At 52.4% G+C, this 23,985-nt stretch overlaps 1 protein-coding gene across 2 annotated transcripts in view; it reads right to left on the minus strand.

Moving 5' to 3' along the window:
• MYL6 (myosin light chain 6) overlaps positions 1 to 19,761 on the minus strand; it is a 61,655-nt gene extending 41,894 nt beyond the window's left edge. For both annotated transcript variants that reach the window (XM_069230571.1, XM_069230572.1), the window contains exon 1: positions 19,585 to 19,761. In XM_069230571.1, coding sequence (XP_069086672.1) covers positions 19,585 to 19,746 — 162 coding nt within the window. In that variant the 5' untranslated portion in view covers positions 19,747 to 19,761. The remainder of the gene's footprint in view (positions 1 to 19,584) is intronic.
• Between the last annotated feature and the right edge of the window lie 4,224 nt (positions 19,762 to 23,985).

The following is a 23,985-nucleotide window of genomic DNA, read 5'->3' on the forward strand; positions in this document are numbered from 1 at the left end:
GTCGACAGCAAGGAACTCTTCTGCATAGTCAAGGAATCCACCAATACCGCAACGGTGACAAGCAACATCTTCCCATGTTAGGACCGGTGCGACAGCCTCGCAGATTTCTTCCACAACAGAATTACCAAAATGTACAGAAACTTCAATTCCCAAATCAAGCCGGAAGACTTTTTCAACAGCCAAACCTCCACACACACGACCATCTCAAACCTAACCACCTGGAACAACCTCACCACTCAGGACACCATCACCATCATGAAATCCATCCACTCAGGGGCCCATCTGACCCATGCCCTCACCAAATCTTCCACCTGTGAGCCTCCACAATCGGCCTCGAACCTTCCACCCTACAGATCACCCCACTGGATTCTGCAACCTTCCAAGAAGACTGGAAGCATGCAGAAATCAAACTCCTGTTGAAGAAACCTCCAGCGGACCCCAATGAACTCAGCAACTACAAACCCATCTCCCTGCTCCCTTTCTCGGTCAAAGTCATCGAAAAAGTCATCAACCAACAGCTCAGCATCTACCTGGAACACAATCCCCTCCTGGACGACTCCCAATCTGGGATTCCGCAGCTCTGCAGCACCACAGCACTGTTAGCGGCCACAGATTACAGCTGCTGTTATCATGCTCGATCTCTCAGTGGCCTTCAACACTGCCTCCCACCACACACTCATCAACACACTTCACGACATAGGCATCCAAGGAGCCGTCCACAGATGGATTGCCTCCTTTCTCACCGTCAGAACACAAGAAGTCCACCTTCCACCCTCCACCTCCAAACCCAAACCAATATTCTGTGGAGTCCCTCAGGGCTCATCACTCTGCCCCACCCTCTTCAACATCTACATGACCCTCTTGCCAGCATAGTCAGATCCAACGAACTCAACAATATACCGTAAGCCAACATAATGCTACTCATCCTCTCCCGCTCTGAAAACTCCACTCCACCAGAACCAACTTTCACCAATGCATCACCAGCATTGCCAATTGGATGAGGAATAACTGCCTGAAGTTTAACACAGACAAGACAGAAGTCTTGTTCTTCGGCTTTGACAACTCCCCCTGGGATGCCTTCTGGTGGCCCACAGAACTAGGGCCCACTCCAACCCTTGCTGAGCACACCAGGAACCTTAGAATCATCCTGGACAGTAAACTCACCATGAGGTCCCACGTCAAAGCAGTGACATCCTCCTGCTTCTTTATCCTGCGCATGTTATGTAACATTTTCCAGTGGCTTCCCACAAACGTGAGACGCACCATCACTCAAGCCCTCGTCACCAGTCGACTGGACTACGGAAATACCCTTTACATGGGAATCAAGGTCCACCTACTTCAAAGACTACAGACCATCAAGAACACCGCAGCAAGACTCATCCTGTATCTCCCTCGTCACACACACTTCACCTCCACCTCAAAAACTCCACTGGCTCCCAGTTCAGAAGAGATGCCAGTTCAAGCTCAAGCTGCATGACTCCGGACCTGCCTACACCAACCACCTCCTGAGATTACACAAACCCTTCAAACACCTCCACTCCACCTCACTCATGCTGGCCCATTCCCCCCACATACAACGCAGCAGACCAGGGGGACCTTCCTGGTAGCCAAAGCCTGGAACGCCCGCGCCTCAGGACCTCCCCTACTCTACAGGAGTTCTATAGGACGGTGAAAACCTGGCTCTTCAACTGAGACCCTGGATCCTGCCAGCACCTGGATACCCTCACAGGTGGCAAGTCACGCTCTACAAATCAACCGACTGATTGAGCTAAAGCTAAGCTGACACTTTCCGCTGACGGATGGCACAAAGTGGAACACATTGATGTAAACAACCACACTAGGAAACGCTGACAGAACCTCTGATTGGCAGGCAGTAACAAAGAATGACAGACAAGCGTTTGACTGACCAACAAAAGGACAGATAACCTGACTAGCACTAGTATGGACAGACACAAATGGATCGACTTAATTGACAGCAACAGGAAAGTCAGACAGAGGAATGGATTGCCTGACTGGTAATATGAACAGCTGGCAATTGGTCACAGATTGATTTACAGACAGACACCAGGAAAAACTGACAACTACAGGAACTGGCTAACGTGTAGTGGATAGTTCGGCCAACACAATCATTGACAGACTGAAAACTGGGCAGACTGGCCAATAGAGCTTCCAAAGACCGTCAGACAACAGGTGCAGACAGATAAGTGTCTTTCAGGCACTCAAGATGGTAATGCGGGTCTTCTGACACGGAAAAACTTGCCATCTTCAGCTTCAAACTCTGGACACTCTCAGTATATTCCAGAACATTGGGAAAGGTACATTTTTGCGTACTTTTACTCTTCTTTTTCAGATCTGAGTTTTGACAGTGCAGTAGGCTTTGGGTCTATCTTAATTCAGCCACTGACTTTCTGTGCTCAAACCCTTTCAGCCATTGGCTTGACACTCTGACGTAACCATGTTCAGAGGTTCATGAGGCAAGCACCTGCTACTGAGCCCCACCATGGGGGGTGAGGCCTTTAACTCCCGATGTCCCAGTGTCGGACCTACAATGTGTCCTGAGCAACTAGGCCAAGTACCTGGTCTCAGGTCACCACGGCGGCCTCCTTCACACAACAATCTCGACCAGACCACACTCCTTGCCTGGCTCGAGTGGCTCCCCTGGAATACTGGATCACTTGTCTCACTCTGTACGCAGGCTACAGCACAGCAGCAATGTTCACGGTGACCCCACCTAGCATATGGGGTCGCGGACTTCACTCCACAAATGAGCTAAAGCCAGATCGGCATGGCAGTAATATTCATGCCGCCCTCCTGAAATATGAGGTTGCTAACTTCACTCTGCACACGAGCTATGGCCCAGTTGGCACAGCAGTAATCTTCATGGCAGCCCCACCTGACATACAAAGTTACCAACTTCAAACCTGCACATGAAAAACAAACTTATCTCTGCAGCAATGTTCACGGCAGCCCCCCTCTAGCATGCAGGGGTCGCTGACTTCTCCCTGCACATGGGCAACAACCCAATTGTTGCAGCAGCCGTCTCCTCACACCTCGCTACAGGGATCCACTCACCACGATCGCCCAATCCCTTCAATCCCTCCAGTACTTTTCTCTTCCTCACAGGGCACATTGGTCTTGGCCAGCATGCACTGGTGCTCCATGATCCAGGAGAGGTGGTCTTGAATTCCCTCTGTGATGCCCCCCACCCAGCTGGGAGATTAGCAGGCCTTTTCCCCCAGTAAGGGTCACAGGCAGAAATCTTGCAGGGCTCTTTTACAGCCCAACTGGCTGCTTGGCAGTTGACAATTTTGGGGGCCTCGAGATCCACCCCTTATAGGCCATTTCCAGACAACAAATGTGATTTAGAGTCTCAGGGGGTCATTCTGACCTCGGCGGTAAAAGGCCCTTACCGCCGGTCAGAAGACCGCCATAACACCGCCGCGGCCGCGGTTAACCGCCACGGTCATTCTGACCCACAACGGCCAAACCTCCAAAAATCCGTCCTCCACTGCAGCCCGCCACATCAGCGGGCAGCGAGAAACTGGAGATGACCAAACCTCCACCGTCACGCCAACAGAAATACGCCCATGCCATTACGACCCACGAATCCACACGGCGGTCATTCAAACGCGGTATTCCATTGGCGCTACACACCGCCGCTGTCAGAATACACACACAGCACCAAAACACAGCCACATTGGACAATTTGAAATACACACACCTGATACACATACACACACCACTCCCACACAATCAACCAACTATAAAACACACACCCACATCACCCACAAACCCCTGCGACCATAATTACTGAGAGAAGGAGAGAGAGACACAGCAGACAATCCATAGCAAGACACACTGAGGCACACTACACCATCACACACACCACATAGTAGCACAAAGCACCACTCACCAACATACTTATCATCACATACACCACCCCACACCTCACCCACACCACCCCATGGCACCCCAAAGGCACCCACGCTTTTCGGACCAAGAACTCCGGGTCATGGTGGAGGAAATCCTAAGAGTGGAACCCCAGCTCTTCGGCTCGCAGGTGCAGCACACCAGTATAGCTAGGAAGGCGGAGCTATGGCAGCGGATCGTGGACAGGGTCAACGCGGTGGGACAGCATCCCAGGAATAGGAAGGACATCCGCAAAAGATGGAACGACCTACGGGGGAAGGTCCGATCGATGGTCTCCAGGCACAACATCGCGGTCCAGAAGACTGGCGGCGGACCCCCACCCACCCCTCCCGAATTCACATCGTGGGAGCAAGAGGTCTTGAACATCCTGCATCCTCAGGGCCTCGCAGGAGTAGCCGGAGGAATGGACTCTGGTAAGTCCAATCTCAACTACTATATCCCCCCCACCCCACCAGCATGCCAACCCACACCCCCACCCTCACCCCCAACCCCCCAGCACACATCCTCCCTGACAATGTCTCACCAGCACAACCCACCCATCCCAACACCAACTCCTGCATGCCAACACAAATCATGGGCACCCATCACCTAAGCATGACCACTGCACTAACCCCCCCCCCACTAACTACCCTCACAACACCTCCCTCAAGGGAATGCCTGCACTGGGGGACAAGGGCACCCATAACACGCACGCTATTGCACACACAGAAACAATAACCAAACTCTCTTACCCCATGCAGGACCCGAACGACAACACACCAGCCAGGAGGGTCCAGAAGTGTCCATCCCACCACCGGAACAGGCCCACACTGAGGATAGCAGCTCTGTCGACAGTGAACCTGATGACCAGCCCGGACCATCGGGGACCTCTGGGCAGTCGGTTCCCCTCAGGCAGCCACAGGCCACACCAGACCCGACCCCCTCTGCCAACATCAGCACAGCTCCCACCCAGCGGGCCCATGCCTCTGTCTCTAGGACAGCTCAATCAGCGGTGTGTCTGCCACTACAGGGCACCCAGGCTAACCCAACACCCCAACAACAACAGGGACCTGGGGGCAGTGGTAGCGGGCACACCGTCCAGGGGACAGAGGCCGGGGGAAACCGGGCAGCTCGGAGGGCTGCTGTGCGACAGGGGGGGGAGGAGAGGCCCAGGGAACCCACTCTCCAAGAGGCCCTCACCACCCTCATGGGGGCATACCACCACTCCCAAGAAACGATGGCGACGGTACTGGCCAGGTTCACTGAGATCCAGGCACAGCAGGAGGAACGCTACATGGGGTTCAGGGAGGAGCTGAGAATCATCGGGACCGCAATGGGGACCATCGTCCTGGCCCTCCACAGGATAGAGGACGCGTTGCGGGACCATGGTGCACCACACAGGGCCCCTGTCACTAGCCCGGACCAGGAACAGCCTACCACCTCCGCCGGCGCTAGTGGACAGGAGGTCCCAACACCTCGACGGCCCCCCAGAACCCCACCTCCTGCTGAAGAACAACCACCCCGTAAGAGGAGCCTGAGACCAAAAAAAAAGACAGAGTAGGATGTCAAGACCCCCGCCAGCAGGACATACCCCCTCAAGTCTTCCCACTGTCCCACAATGCCACCCTGTCCAAACATGAACTGCCTATGCTCCATCCTTCCACAGGCAAAAGGACAATGCACCTGTGAGACTGAGAACTGGACTCTGCCATGGATATTCCTCCACCCCCACCCATCACCCTTAGAATCACATGTACCGATATCTAGCACTGTAAATAAATCACATTTTGCACACAAATCTGTTTTGAGTCATGCTGTATTATTAACAAATGTATTACATATTACTGTTCAATTTCTGTTCTGTCAATTAGTCATGACAACATACCAATGTCAATACACTGTATTTCATGGGCGAACCAAGCAGAAGTCAGGTACTGAGTCAGAAAGCACTGAGAAGGGAAGGGAAAGGCAAAAATTAATGAAAAACATCTGTGGGGAACTACAGAAAGTACAGATGCAGGAGGCTATAAGCAATTGTGAAATGGCGTGGGTGATTCTTACCTGTGTGTTACTGGAAATACTGTTGTATCACTCTGTCCCTATTGTCTGTGTCGTCCTCAGAGTCTTCCTCCTCTTCACTCTCCACAGGCTCCACGGCTTCTACAACACCACCATCTGGACCATCCTCCTGCAGGAAAGGCACCTGGCGTCGCAAAGCCAGGTTGTGGAGCATACAGCACGCCACGATGATATGGCACACCTTCTTTGGTGAGTACATTAGGGATCCACCTGTCATATGCAGGCACCTAAACCTGGCCTTCAGGAGCCCAAAGGTTCGCTCAATCACCCTCCTAGTACGCCCATGGGCCTCATTGTACCGTTCCTCTGCCCTGGTCCTGGGATTCCTCACTGGGGTCAATAGCCACGGCAGGTTGGGGTAACCAGAGTCACCTATTAGCCACACACGCTGTCTCTGTAGCTGTTCCATCACATAGGGAATGCTGCTATTTCGCATAACATACGCGTCATGCACTGACCCTGGGAACTTGGCATTTACATGGGAGATGTACTGGTCAGCCAAACAGACCACCTGGATATTCATTGAATGGTAATTCTTCCTGTTCCTGTACACCTGTTCATCGTCATTTGGGGGGACTAAAGCCACATGGGTCCCATCAATTGCACCAATGATGTTGGGGATGTGTCCAAGGGCATAGAAATCAGCTTTCACTGTAGGCAAATCACCCTCCTCTGGGAAAATGATGTAGCTCCGCATGAGTTTCATCAGGGCAGACAACACTCTGGATAAGATCTTGGAAAACATAGGCTGAGACATCCCAGATGACATGGCCACTGTTGTCTGGAATGAGCCAGTTGCAAAGAAATGGAGGACAGACAGAACCTGCACTAGAGGGGGAATTCCTGTGGGTTGGCGGATGGGGGACATCAGGGCTGGCTCCAGCTGGGCACACAGTTCATGGATGGAGGCTCGGTCAAGTCGGTATCGTAGTATTATGTTGCGTTCTTCCATTGTGGACAGGTCCACCAGCGGCCGGTACACGCAAGGATTCCTCCTTCTCATCGCTAGTCCCAGCGGACGGTGCCTAGGAAGGAGAATATGGAGTACAGAGTCAATCCACTCACAGGTACGTACAACACAGCTTGCACAATACAGGTAAATGTATGGTTTGATATGTTTGTATGTGTGCCATTGCAAGGCCTAGGCCTGTGTGACGCATTAGAAATTAAGCCATGTGGGCCCTTGAAATGGCCGATGCCTGACCTGTGAAGTGGGACAATGGGATGTGAGGTCACTGCGCTGGCGGGGCACACCGTGGCGGTAGGCGGTCGAAGACCGCTGTGCGAAGACGCATTGGTTAACATTGAAGCCTATGGGTTTCAGGAGCCAATGACGATGTGCCCAGGCGGTCGCGGGACGCACCGCCGCGGTACGCACCGCCGCGGGCGTGACCGCCATTTTCTATCTGCTCAATCATTCGAGACCTGATCATCCACAGGAGAGGACCTATACTGCAAGTGCTGCTGTGAACTCGGTCTGGAAGTGACAATGGCTGCTGCTACTGGTGAAAGGGCCCCCGCCTTCAGTTCAGAAGAGTTGGAGAAGCTCGTGGACGGGGTCCTCCCCCAGTATGCGCTACTCTACGGTCCTCCAGACCAACAGGTGAGTACACTCAGTGCACATTGAATGGGTTATGCCTGTGTGGAGGGGGGGGGATGTAAGTTGGTGGGGTGTGGAGGGAATGAGGAGTGCAACGCACGACAGATAAGAGAATGGGAACCATGACAAGGTTGGGGAGGGGGGGGCATGTACTCCAAACATGCAGATATGTGACGGTTTCTCTTTCCCACCCTGTACATGTCAAACAGGTGAGCGCACACCAGAAAATCGATATTTGGCGTGCCATCGCCGAGGAAGTCCGGAACTTGGGGGTCCACAACAGACGGGGCACCCACTGCCGCAAGAGGTGGGAGGACATCCGCCGCGGAATGAGGAAGACCGCAGAAACACTGCTGGGGATGGCCTCCCGACCTAGGAGGGGTGCCAGTCGCACCATGACCCCCCTGATGTCCCGGATCCTGGCGGTGGCCTACCCTAATTTGGATGGGCGCTTGAGGACAGCACAGCAGACACAAGGGGGTGAGTATCCGCACATTCTCCTATCTGTATGCGCATTGGAGGCGTCTGGGTGGGGGAGGAGGGCTGTGGGTGACATTAGGCCAGGGCGCTCTCTGTAGTGTAGTCCGCTCCCTTAGGCATGGCCCTGTGCCCCCGCCCCCCACCTCTGTAGGGTGCCAAGTGCAGCTACCCATGCTCCAGCATCACACATGTGCGCGTGTGTTGTCCCTAGACCTGTTTGCCTAGTCAGAAGTACTGAGTAGTGTACCCCAAGTTCGCGACTTAGTGCACGAGGCACCTGTGTCTGTCCTCTCCGCAAAGGGTATTGCTAAGGCATGCACTCAACTTTGTTTCATTTCTCCCCCCACCCTAAATCTTTGTCTTCTTGTGTTTTAGCATCATCAGGCGGAGGAGATTTGGCGTCGGAGCAGGAGGGAGCTGCAGGTCACCAGGCCCCGGTGGGCACTGACACAGACACCGAGGGCACCAGTGATCCGGAGGGCGAGGGGAGCACCACAACGGGGGCCGGTGGAGACACCAGCGACACGGACACGTCCTCGTTTGGGAGCTCCCTAGCGGTGGTGGCACCATCTGTGCCCCCCGCAACAACAGGTACAGCCGCCACCCAGCGCACCAGCACCGCCCTCCCAGCAGCCCCTCAGTCTTCGCTCCGTGGCCGCTCGGCCAGGAAGGCGCGCGTCTCCTTCGCCCCAGGCACCTCAGCCCCTGCCTCTGTTACCCCTGCTGCCCTCAGTGCGGAGCTCATTGACCTGGTGAGGACGGTCATTGTTGGGCAGACTACCCTTCTGAATGCCATCCAGGGGGTGGAAAGGGAGGTGCATCGGAGCAATGCCTACCTGGAGGGCATTCATTCGGGTCAGGCTGCCCATCAACGAGCGTTCACTGCTCTGGCCTCAGCACTGACGGCAGCCATTGTCCCTGTCTCCAGTCTCCCTCTTCTATCTGCCTCCACCCTTTCTCTGTCTCCTGTACCTCAACCTATCCCATCCACACCATCAGACCAGCCTGCACACACCTCAACACCCAAGGCCAGCTCATACAAACATAAGCACCACAGAAAACACAAGCATTCACCCAAGCAACACACAGATGCAGACATATCAACAGTCACTACCACCTCTGTGTCCCCGTCCTCCTCGTCTCCCTCCTCCCTCCCTGTGACGTCTACACTCACACCTGCATGCACCCCAACATCAGCCAGTTCTTCCACCACCAGCAAACCCTCCACTACAGTCCGCACACCTGCAGTCACCACCCCCACTGGCATTTACACGTCCCCTGTGTCCTCTCCCACTGTGTCTGTCACCCCCTCTTCCAAGACACATAAACGCAGGCAGACACCCAAACAACAGCCAACCACCTCACCACAGCCTACGTCCCAGTCACCTGCACCCAAGGACAGCACACCTGGCTCTCATACAACCACATCCTCTTCCTCCACTTCTCTCACCACTACTCCTACCCCTTACCTTGGTCCCAAGAAAAATTACCTCTCCAGTTTTGACCTCTTTCCCTCCCCCGACCCACCACCTCCAACTGGGAAAAGTCCCAAGGGCACCTCAGCCACCACCAGCCCAACTTCTACAGTGCAAGTGGTGCATGGCATGTGGAGTCCACCCTTTGGCGGCAGTAACACTTCGGTGAGCAGCAAGGGGACAGCCAGCCCCCCCCAAGGCAAGAGGACCCGGAAATTGAAGGGCCGCCGTGAGCGGACAGAGACGGCTGCCCCCAAGGAGGTGACTCCGGCCACTTCACCGGCCACAGCAGCCAGGGGAGGCAAGGGCCCGAGAGCCCCATCTAAGGAGCGGAAGGACAGCAGGGCGGAGAGGACAACCACCAGGAGCGCAGAGCAGGAGGGCCCCACAAGCCCCATCCCGGCTGCAAGGGACGACACCAAAGGGCCCAGGACTCACTCCCCGAAGGGGCCTGACACAGCACGGTCGGAGGGCGACTGAGCAGGGTGTCCAGGCCAGGTATGACTCCCTTGACATACTGCAAGAGCACCGCTGAACAGGGCCCCGCCGTGAAGACAGGTACCGCTGAACAGGGCCCCGCCGTGAAGACAGGTACCGCTGAACAGGGCCCCGCCGTGAAGACAGGTACCGCTGAACAGGGCCCCGCCGTGAAGACAGGTACCGCTGAACAGGGCCCCGCCGTGCAGAAGAGCACCGCTGAACAGGGCCCCGCCGTGAAGACAGGTACCGCTGAACAGGGCCCCGCCGTGAAGACAGGTACCGCTGAACAGGGCCCCGCCGTGAAGACAGGTACCGCTGAATAGGGCCCCGCCGTGAAGACAGGTACCGCTGAACAGGGCCCCGCCGTGCAGAAGAGCACCGCTGAACAGGGCCCCGCCGTGAAGACAGGTACCGCTGAACAGGGCCCCGCCGTGAAGACAGGTACCGCTGAACAGGGCCCCGCCGTGAAGACAGGTACCGCTGAACAGGGCCCCGCCGTGAAGACAGGTACCGCTGAACAGGGCCCCGCCATGCAGAAGAGCACTGCTGAACAGGGCCCCGCCGTGAAGACAGGTACCGCTGAACAGGGCCCCGCCGTGAAGACAGGTACCGCTGAACAGGGCCCGCCGTGAAGACAGGTACCGCTGAACAGGGCCCCGCCGTGAAGACAGGTACCGCTGAACAGGGCCCCGCCGTGCAGAAGAGCACCGCTGAACAGGGCCCCGCCGTGCAGAAGAGCACCGCTGAACAGGGCCCCGCCGTGAAGACAGGTACCGCTGAACAGGGCCCCGCCGCGAAGACAGGTACCGCTGAACAGGGCCCCGCCGTGAAGACAGGTACCGCTGAACAGGGCCCCGCCGTGCAGAAGAGCACCGCTGAACAGGGCCCCGCCGTGAAGACAGGTACCGCTGAACAGGGCCCCGCCGTGAAGACAGGTACCGCTGAACAGGGCCCCGCCGTGAAGACAGGTACCGCTGAACAGGGCCCCGCCGTGAAGACAGGTACCGCTGAACAGGGCCCCGCCGTGAAGACAGGTACCGCTGAACAGGGCCCCGCCGTGCAGAAGAGCACCGCTGAACAGGGCCCCGCCGTGAAGACAGGTACCGCTGAACAGGGCCCCGCCGTCTCAAGCACCGCTCCGCTGGGCCCTTCCTGTCAAGCACCGCTCCGCTGGGCCCTTCCTGTCAAGCACCGCTCCGCTGGGCCCTTCCTGTCAAGCACCGCTCCGCTGGACCCTTCCTGTCAAGCACCGCTCCGCTGGACATCGCCATGTCATGCACCGCTGCGCTGGGTCCCGCCGTCTCAGGCACTGTTTATGGTTCACTGTGCCCACCATGCCTCCTCCTTGACCAGTGGACTCTGTAATCCACCTGAGAGACTGTGGCTTTGCACTCCCCAGGATGGCACAGTGGGCAATCCACCCACTGTAGAGACTTGAGAGACTGTGGCTTTGCACTCCCCAGGATGGTCCAGTGGGCAACCCACCCACTGCAGAGACTTGAGAGACTGTGGCTTTGCACTCCCCAGGATGGTACAGTGGGCATGGTGGCTCCTCGTGGATCTGGCGTCGTGGACTCATGTGGCTGTGGTGGCCCCCCCTTCCCTTCCCCCTGAGGTGCCTGTAGTTTTGACCAGATGCCCCTGCAGTGTTCTCTCCAAAGGACTCAGGTCTTGTGTGTGGGCTTTGCCCTTGTTTCGCAGAACCTTGGCCCACTGACATGTTAGATTCGTAGGATGTGCAGGACTTGTTACTTCAGTGATACACTGATGTGTATATCTTTTTGGTTTTTGTAAATATTTTTCACGGTTGCTCAATTATTTCCAGGTGCTTTTTTTGTACATGAAAATTTATTCCAAATTTGGTTGTGTCATTGTATTTTTAAAGGGTCTTTGTGTGGTGTCACTGTGACTTCCTGCTCTGCATTGGTGTGTACATATTGGGGGAGTGGGGGGGTCGCATATGTGTATGCCCATAACCTTTCTTCCTCCCCCCTCCCGTGTGTCGTAGGTGCAGTACTCACCGTTGACGTCTGCGCCGGAGTTCGTACTCGTGGTAGATGAGCAGGTAGACGAGAGCAGGTATGATGTTCAATTCGGGTTCCATGCTGTCCGGATTCCGCGTGGAGTGTCTCGAGGTGAGCGTTTTCCATTGGAAATGTCTGTTTCCGCCGTGTTTTTATCGGCGGGGCTCCCGCCCCGGAAAAGGTGGCGGATTGGTGGGTCGTGATAGGGTGGGCGGTACATTGTCTGCCGCCTGGCTGTTGGCGGTGACCGCCGCGCTGTTTGTTTGTTCCGCCGTGGAGGTCGGAGTGTTAATGCGGCGGGCTGTGTTGGCGGTTCCCGCCAGGGTCAGAATTGCATTTTTTTGTCCGCCGGCCTGTTGGCGGGTTGGCCGCCGCTTTATCACCGACCGCCAGGGTCAGAATGACCCCCTCAGTCTTTGAAGTTTATGTTAGAGCTCTGTCTCCCTTTGAAGCAGGGCAGGCTTTAGTGATGGTGGTGCCTGGTGCAATAGTCTTTTTTGGCGTCCCCCAATTACCTCCTTCTCCAAGGATTCCCTAACTACCTACCTCCAATGGTGCCCCTCATCTCTCCATAACCCCTCTATCACATGCATTTCATTTGTTTTAAAGTGCTACTCATATCAGTGTATAGTTTCTGAGCATTTTATATCACACACACACATAATGCATAGACAATGAATCATACATGTGTAAATCAGTCTATCGGAAATGTTACATAAGACAATGAGGATTGCAACAAGTAAGAATCACATATGTGAGGAAATGGGTTGTTTTACATGGTGTGGTTGTGTGACCTCACTGTGTAATAGACTACCAACCCCCTTAGGACCAGTCAAGTTTCATTTGCTAAACCTTAGCTCAACCCTAGGTAGCTGTGGCTCTGAGCAGTAAATCTTACACAAACAAAAAAGTGTAAAATATTTAAACAGCATCAAAACAACTGAACAAAGAAACAAGACACTCAAGAAATCTGACACCAGTTTATAAAAACGGTTTAGACTTTTATGAATTTTTAGACACCAAAAGGCAAAATGATCCACCTGAGGGTACCAGAGGTATAGATTTTACATGGTATAGTAAATCACAACTTTTCACTTAACTGCAAAAAAGAATTGGCAAATTCAGCGAATTTGACCCCTAGAAACATTTGCAACAAAAACATGGGTAAGGGGTAATGTGGTTACTTAGATTTACTTTGGGTGACCAACTCTGGCAGGGAGTCAGTCAAGAGGACCAGCAAGGTCCAAAGAACCAATTACCTCAACAAGAAAAACAGCCTTGAGTCCAGTTCCAGTCTTAGTGGTCCTTTGCCATTGCCCTCTCTTGGAATGGTCTTGATGCAAGTGATATAGGATGCTGAAGATGCTCAAGGATAATGAAGATGCTGTGTGGCTGACAAGGGTCTTCCTTGGGCTACTACTCGGTCCATGACCTTGGCGAGGTGAGGCTGACAACAGGGACTGATGTCCCTTGAAGTCCTCTCGAGCTCAACAAAAGTCCAATCACCAGTGGGCTACCAGTTGCCCAGTGCAGAGAGTTCAGTGATTTCTTCTTTTGGCGGTAACTTGCCTTCTAAGTGACCTAGCTGCACTCCGATGACTCTCCTTGGTCCAACAGACTTGGATGCAACTTTGGAGCATCAGATCTTGGTCATTTAGGCTGCATGGTGGCGAAGTGCAATGATCCAGACACCTCAGCTACCAACTCGCCAGGCAGGCTACCTCAGATGTTGTCTTTTGTGGTCCTGTGCTGTGAAAAGGAGGTCGGCCAACAGACCCTTGGAGTCTCTTGCTTCTGGCGGGACTCAGAAGTTGGATTCTACATAAGCAGGACACAGCAGGCACAGTCCTTTCCTTTGCTAGTCCACATTGCAGCAAGTGCAGTCCAGTTTTATGCTGCCTCTCTTCTGTGGGTCCTTGGTGTAGCAGGGCTGGCCCCCTTCAATCCTCTTCTCCAATCAAATCAGATCTGAGTTCTGGGTGGCAGGGGTGCTCTTTTTATGCCCAGAAGATGTCCTCAGGGGAGGTTGCAATCACTAGCCAATGGGCTATAGGATCCCCTCCATCCTGATGTCAACTTTGTGTGAAGTGTGGCATCTAGCTATCCCAGAAGGTTCCATTCTGCCCAGTTTCACCATAGCAGAAACCTTCTCTCAGCATGAAGAGTTCCCTAGCCCAACCTAGAGGTGTGACTACCAGGAAGGCTACATGCCTCAAAAAAAACGGTTTGACAACAGTTCTTCTTTCTCTGCCCCAAGTGCCAGCCTGTCTAACTAAACAATAGAAGAGCCCTTCTCCCAAATGTAAACCATTTGCCCTTCAAAGGTGGCTTCCCCTTTGAAGCTCGACTTTCGGCAAACACCTGTGTGGCCTCCTGCCAGGGAAAGGTAACACCTCTCCCCCCACACAGGCTTCTAATGTGTCTTTTCCTGGAAGTGGTTTATATATCTCCCCAGCAGGGCAGATTGCTGTCTCTTGGACAGGCCCGTGTGCACTGTAATTGGGCACAGTGATCTTTGGGCAGTAAAGTGGTATCTTTTTTTAAGTTGCAAGTAGCAACAAGTTAGATTAATTTCAAGATGAGCATCAAATCAGGTTTAATGTATTGAGTTGTTTGATACCTTTGAGTACCAACTTTGGTAGCCCTATTCACGAATTAGCACAGCTGAGTGGTCAGCATGTAACCCTGTACTTGCCAATGGGGCTTCCAGTCCTTCTCATAGCAAAAATTACAATTTTGCGTCTTTAGTTTCAGAACATGTAAAAAACATGTTCTGCCTTTCAATACATTGCACCCTGCTTTAGGGCTTGGCAGGCCTGTTGTAGGGGTGACTTACATACATTGGAAAGGGAAGTTGGCTCTGCTGTGATTTGAATGGCAAAGTTGAGTCTGCAGTGAGCATTGCTCATCCAGGCTGCAGTGGGAAACTTGGAGACATGTTTTTTCTTTGTCACACCCTAAGTGACTCAACCAGTGTTGTAGTCTCTGGGGTGACACTCTAACTTACAGGCCCTGGGTACCTTGGGCACCATGTACTAGAAACCTATTAGTAAGTTAGCTTATGCCAGTTGAGTATAGGCCAATAAAACATACACATTAAGATTGTTTGGTCTGGAAAAGCACAAACTCAAAATTTAAAACATACCACAGTGATTAGGAATTGCCTTTACTAATATGAATGTAATTATACCCAAACAAACCCTTTTTAGCCACATTAGTAAAGTTGAAGACTGGGGAACAAACATAGGGGGTCATTCCGACCCCGGCGGGCGGCGGAAGCCGCCCGCCTGGCGGGAACCGCCAAAAGACCGTACCGCGGTCAAATGACCGCGGCGGTCATTCTGACTTTCCCGCTGGGCCGGCGGGCGACCGCCAGAAGGCCGCCCGCCGGCCCAGCGGGAAAGCCCCTTCAACAATGAAGCCAGCTCCGAATGGAGCCGGCGGAGTTGAAGGGGTGCGACGGGTGCAGTGGCACCCGTCACGATTTTCAGTGTCCGCAAAATCGCCTGTTAGGGGGCCCCTGCACTGCCCATGCCTGTGGCCCCAGGGGCCCCACGACACCCGTTCCCGCCATCCTGATCCTGTTATTGCCTTTGAAGTGTACTGAAGAGCCTGGCTCTCTCTTCCTCTAGTGGTTTCCACCCAGCGCACAGGAAAGCAGCGATCGCAAACAGTATGGTGGGATTTCTCTACCTCCTCATGTTTCTCAAGTTCCAGTTAGCCCTGAGTCTCCCAAAATGGAACCAAAATGTTTCCATGTATTGTATCATTCGCACTGACACATACATCCAGCACATGCATGTAACCTACATGTACCGCACAGCACTACTTCTTTCATTTATTGTACCATTCACAGACATGCATACACCCAGCACATGCATATAACCTACACGTACTCCACAGCACATCTTTCATTTATTGTACCATTCACAGGCACACATACACCCAGCACATGCATATAACATACACACACTGCACAAACCCTGTATAGTAGCATTTGTAGGCATACATTCACCCAGCACATGTATAATACACATGCACTGCGTAGCACTATACATCAAACCAATGTAGGCCAAGGGTGAGTCAAGTGCTCAGCGACAGAACTTTAAATAAGTGGGGATCACTCCGAGTGATAACAGTAAAAAAGCCTATTCACTCCTACTGATCACTACACCGTAGGCTCCCACCACCACTCGTGTGCTGCTTAACTCCCCGGCAAAGGCAATAGCCTTTCCCATTATGAGGGTAGTGCTTTGAGCACCTTTTTCCGGTCCAAAAAGAGTGCAGTTTGTGAGACAGGCCTATGTAATGGCTCACACGCATGATCTATGTTCACCCATAACAACAAATATCAGCATCAGGGATCCACATATCATTACATTTAGGGTACTCGGGGCTGGGATGCATGTCCATTACTATGCTTTTTTCGTCCCAACACCCTCTGTCACATTTTAGCTCACGCCGGTGCAGTATATACTATTGGCTGTTTGGATACTTCCTTTTGCCCCCTAATCGAATACTTGCAATCAACTACATAAGTGAGGGACTATGTTACAGCTAGACTGCCTTCTGCCCACTCCTGGTTAGAGTTAGCACATTAGACCCAGACTTATTGACTTTGCCAGTGCTTGTTTTCCCTCATGTGGTATCCTAGACATGCTGCAAAACAGTACACTGCTGACATATTGGTGCATGGGAACCTGTAATGGCATAATTCTGGTAAACTCCCTGTTCCCAGATGTAAATTTTGGTGTATCGCAGCAGTAAAGATATATTATCTGATAAAAAGTCAGGGGGAGATGGACAATTCGGTACTATGGCTATGCGCAGATGGCAGAAGATTGATGCACATATGGCTGATCCGTATCTGAAGTGAGACAGTGAGCAAACAACTAATGAACAGAAATGCTGTGCAGAGTAATGAACTGTGGCTGAAATCAATGCAAGCATCCATCACCATTGCAAAGGCGGGTGGGAAGGCAGTAGCGAGAGGTACAGATAGGCACAGACTGGTAGAGCAACTTTGCAGGATTGTCAACTGTGGGACTGGGACCTTCGACCCATCCTCCTTTCAGTGAGCCCAGACCCGCTGCCCCACCCAGGTGAACTATTTTACTGATTCTTTAAATATGCTGGAAAACTCAAAGCCTATTCTGTGCTTTCTATCCAGTCAGGGGACGCAGGCAAGGTTACTACTCAGATGTGTTGCTTGCTTCCTTGTTTTCGGTATGCGAGAAACTCCCACCAGAGCTGAAAGTAGGGCAAGTCTTCAAAGAAATCACACAAAGGCTGAATCGAACCCAAGCGCCAGTAACCACCAAGAGGTGTTATTAAGTGCAGTATTTGAAAATATGTCAGTTTATCACCAATCACATTGCCAGGGATCCAGATCAGTGGACAGGGGAGCAGATATGTGCCCCTTGTTCACTTGACAAGTCTTCAGCTGTGTTACTCAGGCCTGAGGAGGCAACTGGCCCACTGAAGCTGCGTTCTTTCCATCTCTGGTTAGAGATAGTTTTGTAGATTTACCGTGTACATCATGTAAGGACCTCTGGTATGAAGGTGTTATCTACTTAGTAAACAAGGAAGTGTCGTTGGGTACTGGGTGTCCTTAATAACTAAGGGGTTATTACAACATTGGCGGGCGGCTTCTGCCGCCCGCCAAGCTGTAACCGCCATGCGGTCGCCAATGTGGCCGCATTCCCGCGGTGCCCATTACAACATCCCCGCTGGGACGGCAGGCGTAAACCTAGTTTACGCCCGCCGGCCCAGCGGGGATGTGGCCGCAACATAGGAGCCGGCTCCTAATGGAGCCGGCGGTGTTGCACCAGTCGCGCTTTTCACTGTCTGCTAAGCAGACAGTGAAAAGCTGCACGGGGCCCTGTTAGGGGGCCCCTGCACTGCCAATGCCAGTAGCATGGGCAGTGCAGGGGCCCCCAGGGCCCCCAGGACTCCCCTTACCGCCAGCCTCTTCCTGGCGGTGCAAACCGCCAGAAACAGGCTGGCGGTAGGGGGGTCATAATCCCCAGGGCAGCGCTGCTTGCAGCGCTGCCCTGGCGGATTATCACCGCCGGGGCTAAAACGGCCGGAAACCGCCGGCCCCGGCGGTGCGACCGCGGCGGTACCGCCGCGGTCGTAATACAGGTCTCCGTACCCACATTACCCCTGGCTGTCTCCGACCGCCAGGGTTGTAATGACCCCCTAAATGTTTATGACAATTGCTGATAAATAGGCATGTTTCCACACAAGACCTAGTTGAGGCTCATTAACCTTAGTAGGGTTGCATAGCCCTCCTCCCCCTTTCCCACACTTTAGCAGCTTAAGTGGGTTGGGTGACTCTGGGAGGTGTGTGTAAGATGAAACTTTTCAAATGTTGGTTACGGCTTCAATGACTTTGATCGGAGACGCTGGTCTCAAAGACAAGCTCCTAAATAGTACTGCAAGAGAATCGCATGGTGAAGCTGTAGAATGGGGGAACAAATGCATCAGGAGAACACAAAAGGGAGGAAGGAAGGGAAGGATGGAGCAAAGGATGGAAGGAGAGAATGGAGAGATGGATGAATGGGGCGTATTGATCAGGAGAAAGATGGATGTAATTACGTTTGGAAAGAAGGGTCCATGTTGGACACCCCCGAATGCGGGTATTATTCCGTCAGTTCCAGTGTAACCGTCGGCCTAAATTCATCAAAACGCACTTGGGGGTCATTTTGACCCCGGCGGGCGGCGGTCGCCGCCCGCCTGGAGGGAACCGCCATATGGGGAGGCCATTCTGGCTTTCCCGCTGGGCTGGCGGGCGACCGTCAGAAGGCCGCCCGCCAGCCCAGCGGGAAACCCCTCCCCACGAGGAAGCCGGCTCCGAATGGAGCCGGCGGAGTGGGCATGTGCGACGGGTGCAGTTTGCACCCGTCGCGTATTTCAGTGTCTGCTAGGCAGACACTGAAATACACAGTGGGGCCCTCTTACGGGGGCCCCGCGGCACCCCCTACCGCCATCCTGTTCCTGGCGGGCGAACCGCCAGGAACAGGATGGCAGTAGGGGGTGTCAGAATCCCCCGTGGCGGCCATGGGGGATTCCCATTTCTGGCCGCGGCAGAACCGCCGCGGTTAGAATGCCCTTTGGAGCGCCGGTGAACCTGGCGGTCACCGGCCGCCAGGGTCTGAATCAGGCCCAAAAAAGATCTTTAAAGAGACGCGTGAAGCAGCGCTGCTGTAATAAGGTAAAGGTGTGCAAATTATTTTGGAAATGTGGGTGATTTTTTTTTTACAGAAGTTAGTAATTTAAAAGAAAGCGCGCAGAACGAAGGGGGGTGGTTTGCTGGGGCATTCAGTCCTTTGCGGTCCCATTCTGTTAGACTGGAATCTCCCTCCCCTCCAAATATTCTACGCAGGGCAGATTCGGTATTTAACATATTGATTCCTGCTGCATCACTTCCAAACCTCTAATTTGTCTTTATTCTTCGAGTTTTTGCAGTTACCCGCTCTTCCACAGTGCACCGACGCTGAACCCGCCCCGTGGCCGAGGGGCTGCGCTCACTTACCACCACCTTTGAAAGGTCGATCGCGGGCTCCTTGGGCTTTTCCCGCACCGGGGCCGGTTCTGGGGCTTTGGGTTTGGCTGCCGGCGCTGGCTCCGCCGCCTTTGGTTTGGCGGCGGGTTTCCCCAGGGATTTCTTGACAGGTAGCTCCTTCTTTGGTGGCATGGCGCCGGGCGGGATCTGTGGGCCGCGAGTCCCGGTGTACCTTGGGCACCTGCAGCAGTGTGGGCTCCGGCCTCCTCCGGGGTTAAATATGCCCTGTCAGCGGTGAGGGCACAGCCGGTGACCTGCGCAGAGATTGATATAGAGGGCTGGGTGGGTGCACACGGAGACCCCCTCCCCTCGAAGGATATTCTCAGGAGACACGCTATGCCCGGCATGCCCGGGCTCCGGTGGACATTGTTCTCCCTACACTCCGGGCATTGTTACTGCGTGAGGTGCTGGAAAAGTATGTGACCCTGAAGCAGCTGTCCCTTCTGCTGGGAACGGTGGAGTCAGTCGTCCGGGGAGCTAGTGGGCATTCGGGGGATCAAGGCCTCCTGGCAAGAGGCGCCATGAACTCCATCTTAGAGGGATGCGAGAGGATTGCACCTCACTTGTCTATGACCATGGGGGCAGGAACCGAGAACACGTGGGGCATTTAAGCTCTCCTGGGCTGTAGAATGGGTGTGAGGGACGTGGGTGACAAGGTACAGGGGGTCACTGGATTTCTTGGCTGCAGCAAAACAGAACATCCAGGCTCGTGCCTTTGCAAGGCCCCTGTCTCGGAAGTGTCCAGGGTAGGCAGATATGGTCAAGGTCACACTGTTATGTATGTGTGTGTTCATCCACTGTCGGCGAGCGCAAGCCTTGAAGTGAACATTTAGGAAATCATTGTTGCGAGATATCGCAGAAAAATCTTCATTTTATAAACGACAAATATTTTTGTGTTTCACACAGTACCAAAGCACACACTAAGCAATTACAAACTAAGAGGAATTTTGGAGAAAACGCATTAAAAAACTCAAGTTACAAATATATGTGGCTCGGAAATAGGAAGACATGGTTGAAACATTTTTGAAAATTCGCTGTATTACAATTGTTCTGTGCTTAGCATAACATTGGCTGGGTATCCGACAAGAAGCTATCATTCTTTGAATTTTCAAAATGTTCCCTAACTAGTGCAAACTGTGTAGAGGGCTGGGGGATAGCAGTAAGAGTTCTTTGGGAGGGGGAAACCTCCATCTCATGACCCATCCTCAAAACCTCCAAACTAATGTTGGTGTGGGAAAAGGCATAACATAGCACAGTTTAATGATGTTACAAGTTACATCGTGGATAATCCAAGTGTCACTCCAGTCGTGTTGCCACTTCTTAATTTAAGATGTACTCTTGACTAATTACAAGATTTAGGAGTTAGGCCGCCCCTACCCACATAGTTTGGCCATACAAGCAGAGGACGGAAGTCACCGTCAGCATCTCACTTTACACCATTGAAGTAAGACATATTACATCAGCGTTCCTGAAACTGAGGGCTGTTGCTGGGCGCCTGATTCACACAACAAATTTGTGTATCGGCCACAGCCCAGTGAATTTAGGTCAAGGCAGATGCCCAGGATCTCACTACATTTTCACCAGCCTGCCCTAGTTGACAACTATCCTGATGGCTCATCAGGGTAGAGAGCCTGACTAAAACAACGCCACGAAGCCCAGCTGGATGACATAGTGGGACCATCCTCCAGAGTATCCTGGACCACCAGCACCAGAAAATATAGGCCCAGAATCCTACAGGAGAGTCCCAATAGTGTCTCTGTGCATGATGGGAGGTAGGGGAGGCCTGAACTAGTAAGACACAGATAGCAAACAACATATTAGCTTGTCAGGGAGGGACTCTGGAAAAGGCTGGTGAGAGGATAGACATAGTTAACAGAATATTGGGTACAGAGCCACCCAAGATCACAGTCAGAGGAGAAAGAGGACCCAAAGGGAAGCTCTTCACAGGGGACAAGAAAGTCAAAGCTCAGAAAGAAAAAGCACTAAAGAGGCAATTTGGCATCTAATACCCAGAACTGATGTGCAATATATATAGGGGCTAACACTTCCAACATATGGGTCAGGATAAGCATTTCCAGAAGTGTGGTCGGAGCTATCCACATAGCCAATATGTGAAAAAGAAATGACAAAATGTGCAATTCAAACATATTTGACACACCTGAAATGATTACAAACATGTTTTTGTAGATTTGACACTATTCCAAGGCTGCTCCCAGTGATCTTTAAAAAGCAGACTAAGGGGGTCATTCTGACCCCGGCGGTCTTAGACCGCCGGGGCCAGGGTCGGCGGGAGCACCGCCGACAGACCGGCGGTGCCCCGCAGGGCATTCTGACCGCGGCGCTTTGGCCGCGGTCAGTGCAGGAAAACCGCCTTGGGGATTCTGACACCCCCTACCACCATCCTGTTCCTGGCGGTTCGCCCGCCAGGAACAGGATGGCGGTAGGGGGTGTCGCGGGGCCCCTGCAGTGCCCATGCCAATGGCATGGGCACTGCAGGGGCCCCCGTAAGAGGGCCCGCTTGTATTTCACTGTCTGCATAGCAGACAGTGAAATACGCGACGGGTGCAGTAGCACCCGTCGCACCTTCCCACTCCGCCGGCTCGATTACGAGCCGGCTTCATGGTGGGAAGGTCGTTTTCCCCTGGGCTGGCGGGCGGCCTTTTGGAGGCCGCCCGCCAGCCCAGGGGAAAACTCAAAATACCCGCCGCGGTCTTCCGACCGCGGTACGGTATTTTGGCGGCTCCCGCCAGGCGCGCGGTGACCGCGCCCGGCGGGATTCAGAATGACCCCCTAAGTGCACTGACAACTAAAAAACAGCTTCTACGAATTGTACTCCAAAGCACATTAGAGAAGTTTTCACAAAGTTACCTTTTTGTCATTTCACTGATCTCTTCTGTGACAGGACAATTTGTTTGTGAAATACTTATCATTGTACATCCAGAAAAATGCTCCTGTCCCATTAATGACTGAAGGTACAATTAAGTTTATCCTTATCCTATTGCATTTGCAAAATAGTCATGGATGAGTCTGCGCTTACATACGGTTGTCAAAATATTAGGCTTAGTAATAGTGCCTAATTTGAGCCAGTGGTTGCAGGTGGAACCCACTTGCACTAATTTTTGGGTTTCCTCATTAGACTTTGTTCCAGAGAGAAAAACACAAACGGAGGAAGAGAAAGATGGAAAAATTGTAACAAACGGAGAAAGCAAAGATACAAAAGAAACTGCAAGAGTGGGGTAAAGGGCAGGGAGTGCCTGGTGGTGGATGAACATAGCACACAGTAGAATCACATCTAGGCAGTCTTGGTATTCAGCTCTCCCAACACTCAAAATTGTCAGGCTTGGGCTTCTGGGCTTCTGAGCAAAACTTTGGGCCCGACATTTATTATTTTAGAAATTAAGGACTGCTTAGTGTGCTACCATTCATTTAGTTGGGGTATGTGACTGGTAAGTCACAGGTTTCATTAAAAAAATATAATTCCTTCTTCCTGAGTTAATTGTGTGTCAAAGAGTTGGTAATATTGTTGCCTGTAAATGCACTGCCACACACTTGTGCTATACTAAAACAATTCCAATTATTATTCTTAGCACACCACTATGAGCAGTGCACATATATGTAGCATATTGATCCACATCCATGCAGGAAAGCACCCAGCTGGTATTGATCAGCTAGAAAAAAAGTTGCATTGTAGGGAGTATTAGGGGGAGAGGTGTCAGTCTCAATGTTAGAGGTCTAGCTAACTACAGATAGAAGGTTATTTTTTAAGAAGATTTGTCTAATTACAAGACCCTGTAGAGATGAACAGAATCAAATACAAGGCAGTGGTCAAGTAAAAACATGTCAGTACTCTATTTGAATCCATCGTAGTGTTTAAATCACCCCTTGTGAAAGTCAGTGTTGCTTTTGTGCCACAGTGATATTGGAATCTGTTTTGGTAATGTATGAGAAGGCTACTTTCTTCCATGAATGTAGCTATTTGTCTTGACACTGATCTTTCAGTCTATTTGCCTAGAAACAGTTGAATATTGGTATTAGAAGGAACCCTTGTTTGAAGAACTCTTTGTGTTAGGAAGTTATTGTGAGAAGAGACCTTTATCCAAGGAGTTGTTGCTATGTCTGACCGGATTAGCTGCAGAGTTATTAATGAGTATATTCTTGCATATATGAATACAACATGGGTCTGCCAGTGATTATGCTGGTCTACAAGATTTTGCAGCCTTGTTAAAGTCCTGTGTGACCAGGAGGTTAAAGGTGAGCAATGACTGAGCAGTGGGGAGGGAAGTGGGGGGGTCTAAAATCACTTGGAGTATTGGAAGTGATTCCGGTGTGGCAGGCACACAGCACAGGCCTTCAAGGCCTCTGACTGTGCTG

This window comes from Pleurodeles waltl, chromosome 4_2, assembly GCF_031143425.1.
Source record: "Pleurodeles waltl isolate 20211129_DDA chromosome 4_2, aPleWal1.hap1.20221129, whole genome shotgun sequence".
NCBI classification, from domain to species: domain Eukaryota; kingdom Metazoa; phylum Chordata; class Amphibia; order Caudata; family Salamandridae; genus Pleurodeles; species Pleurodeles waltl.